Source organism: Echinops telfairi, unplaced genomic scaffold, assembly GCF_000313985.2.
Source record: "Echinops telfairi isolate 266 unplaced genomic scaffold, ASM31398v2 ScPeMD7_28;HRSCAF=97, whole genome shotgun sequence".
In the NCBI taxonomy this organism is placed as follows: Eukaryota; Metazoa; Chordata; class Mammalia; order Afrosoricida; family Tenrecidae; genus Echinops; species Echinops telfairi.
This window is the reverse complement of record NW_022103925.1, coordinates 839,857-842,328: the sequence shown is the minus strand read 5'-3', so window position 1 is coordinate 842,328 and position 2,472 is coordinate 839,857. Positions and strand designations below refer to the sequence as shown.

Genomic DNA, 2,472 nt, shown 5'->3' with positions numbered 1-2,472 from the left:
CAGGGGGCCTGAGTCTGCCTGGTGTCCAGCCCCGTCCCCCTCACCCTGTGGTCCTTGTCTCGCTGCAGGTTTTGAAGGCCGAGATCATGGGCAGACACTGGAGACCACCAACACCCTGCCAGCCCCACCTCAGCTGCCGCTGCCAGAGATCCCTCAGCCCTGGCTGGTGAGTCCCCAGGTGCTTGCAGGAGCAGCCGGCCAGGCTGATGGGGCTCGATGACCATGCAGGGCTGGGCTCAGGAGGTGGACCTTGACCGGGGCACCCTGATGGGTGTTCTTTTAGGGACCTACAAGCTTCTAGTGGAGGCCCTGGGTGGCACAGGGGGTGAGTGCTCAGCTGCAGATGCAAAGGATGGGGCTCCGGTCCACCCAGAGGCTCCTCCAAAAACAGGCCTGGCTGCGTCTGACACTCAGCCTGAAAGGTCATCGGGTCAGAACCTACCCTGGGGCACCTGGTTCCACATGCCACCCTGGCCTTTTACAGGAGACACGCCCACACCTAGAAGTTCCTTTTTTACCTGACCGAAGACAAGGCTATTAAATAGATAGGTAGATGCATTGGTTTTTGGTTTTTTGGTGGATGGATGGATGGATGGATGGATGGATGGATGGATGGATGGATGGACAGGCAGGTAGATAGATAGGTAGGTGGATAAATAAGTGGATGGATGATAGATAGGAGTGTAAGTGGATGGGTGGGTGTGTGGATAGATGGGTAGATGGATGGGTGGATAGGTGGATAGATAGGTTGGTAGACAGGTAGGTCAGATGGTGCCACACTGTGAGCTGTGAAGTTTGCACTGGCTACTTTTTGGAGTTGGTGTGCCAGGTCTCTCTTCCTAGGCTCAAAGCTTGTCTGGCAAGCCCTCTCTGAAACTTCTCAGAGGCCCCCTCTTGATGGGACCATCAGTGACATCAGCGAGCGTGGTGACAGCCCATGGACTGAAGGGGATGTGTGACATGGGTCAGGGTCACCGGAGTCCCTGCTGCTCTGACAGTGTGGCTCAGGGCCAGGTGCCTGCCTAGGGGTTCCGTTCACACCTGTCTTGTTTTTCTCTCCCCCCATCCTCCCCAGCCTCCAGACAGCCGGCCGCCACCTCTGCCCACCGCCTCCCTGCCTGAAGGCTACTACGAGGAAGCTGTACCGCTGAGCCCTGGGAAAGCTCCGGAGTACATCACATCCAGTGAGTGGTGGGTGCTCTGAGCTTACGTGGCCTCCTCCTGGCCTGGATGTGGTGGTGCAGAGGCCGTAGCAGGACAGGACGCCCCCTTGGCCCTGCTCGGGGAAGGGCCACCAGGACGGACCTGCCAGCTTCCGCCTCGCTGTCAGCTCCCTCGCTTTGTGGGATAGCACACCTCCCCATAGCTGCCTTCCTCCGTGGGCTGAGAAGCCACCAGGGTGTCCCCAGCAGGGCTCTACTGTCCACCCTTACCGCCCTGCACTGTCCCTGTCCCCAGGTTCTCCCTCTGAGTCCTCTGGGTCTAGGAGGTTCTCAGTGTAGGGACCCTGGGTCCAAAGGATACTTGGTGGGATGCCAACTCCTATCTTCATGGGCGTAGTGGGGTGTGACATAATGTACCCCCTGCCGTAATGTAAGCCCCCATTGTCATTGTCCTTGGTAGTTCTCATCCGGTCAGTTCCAGCTCACGGCCACTCCCGGCCTGCAGAACAGAGTGGCTCTGAGGGTCATCCAGGCTGTGACCCTTGGGGGGCAGATTGCTGGCCCCTGGAGTGGGTGTGACTGCCACACATCTGGCTGGTGGCGCAGCACACAGCCCTCCTCAGTGCTGCTCTGTGCTGGGGTTCCCACGCCTTGTGCACCTCTTCTGCGTACAGGTGGCAGTGCCCTCGCCGGCCTGTGTGTGTGTGCCCCGCAGACCCCAGGGGACCCCTTAGTGCTCTCAAGGGGTGCTCACCTGCTCAGTCTGTGCGGGCTCTCACACGCCCCGCCCGGCCTTGGGCAGGGTGCCGCTCTGACCCTGCTGTGTCCGCTTGTCCCTGAAGATTACGACTCGGACGTGGTGAGCAGCTCGTACGAGTCCTACGACGAGGAGGAGGAGGACGGCAAGGGCAAGGGTGCACGGCACCAGTGGCCGTCCGCAGAGGCCTCCATGGACCTGGTGAGGGACGCCCGCATCTGCGCCTTCCTGCTGAGGAAGAAGCGCTTCGGGCAGTGGACCAAGCTACTGTGCGTCATCAAGGACAACAAGCTCCTGGTAATGCCCAGTGTGGCCACCCTCTGCACCACCTCTGCGTCTAGGCCCCGCTGCCCTCAGCAGGGGAAGGCCGAGCCTGGGTGCCTGCCCTCGGGCCAGGACTCAGCGGCCACAGCTGACCCTGCTCAGCTCAGTGCAGCCACCCCCTGCATCACAGCCCTGGGAGTGCAGGCTCATCGGCCGGCCCAGGCTGGACTGGGTGCTCCCCCTGCCCTGCCCCCAGCCAGTGGATTCCTGAGAGCCCAGTCATGGGGG

General features: G+C 61.1%; 1 protein-coding gene across 1 annotated transcript in view; it reads left to right on the top strand.

Moving 5' to 3' along the window:
* The window catches only part of AFAP1 (actin filament associated protein 1), a 57,446-nt gene that overhangs the window by 11,293 nt on the left and 43,681 nt on the right, over positions 1–2,472 (top strand). The window contains exons 3-5 of the mRNA XM_004715061.2: positions 69–166; positions 1,076–1,184; positions 2,006–2,217. Coding sequence (XP_004715118.1) covers positions 69–166; positions 1,076–1,184; positions 2,006–2,217 — 419 coding nt within the window. The remainder of the gene's footprint in view (positions 1–68; positions 167–1,075; positions 1,185–2,005; positions 2,218–2,472) is intronic.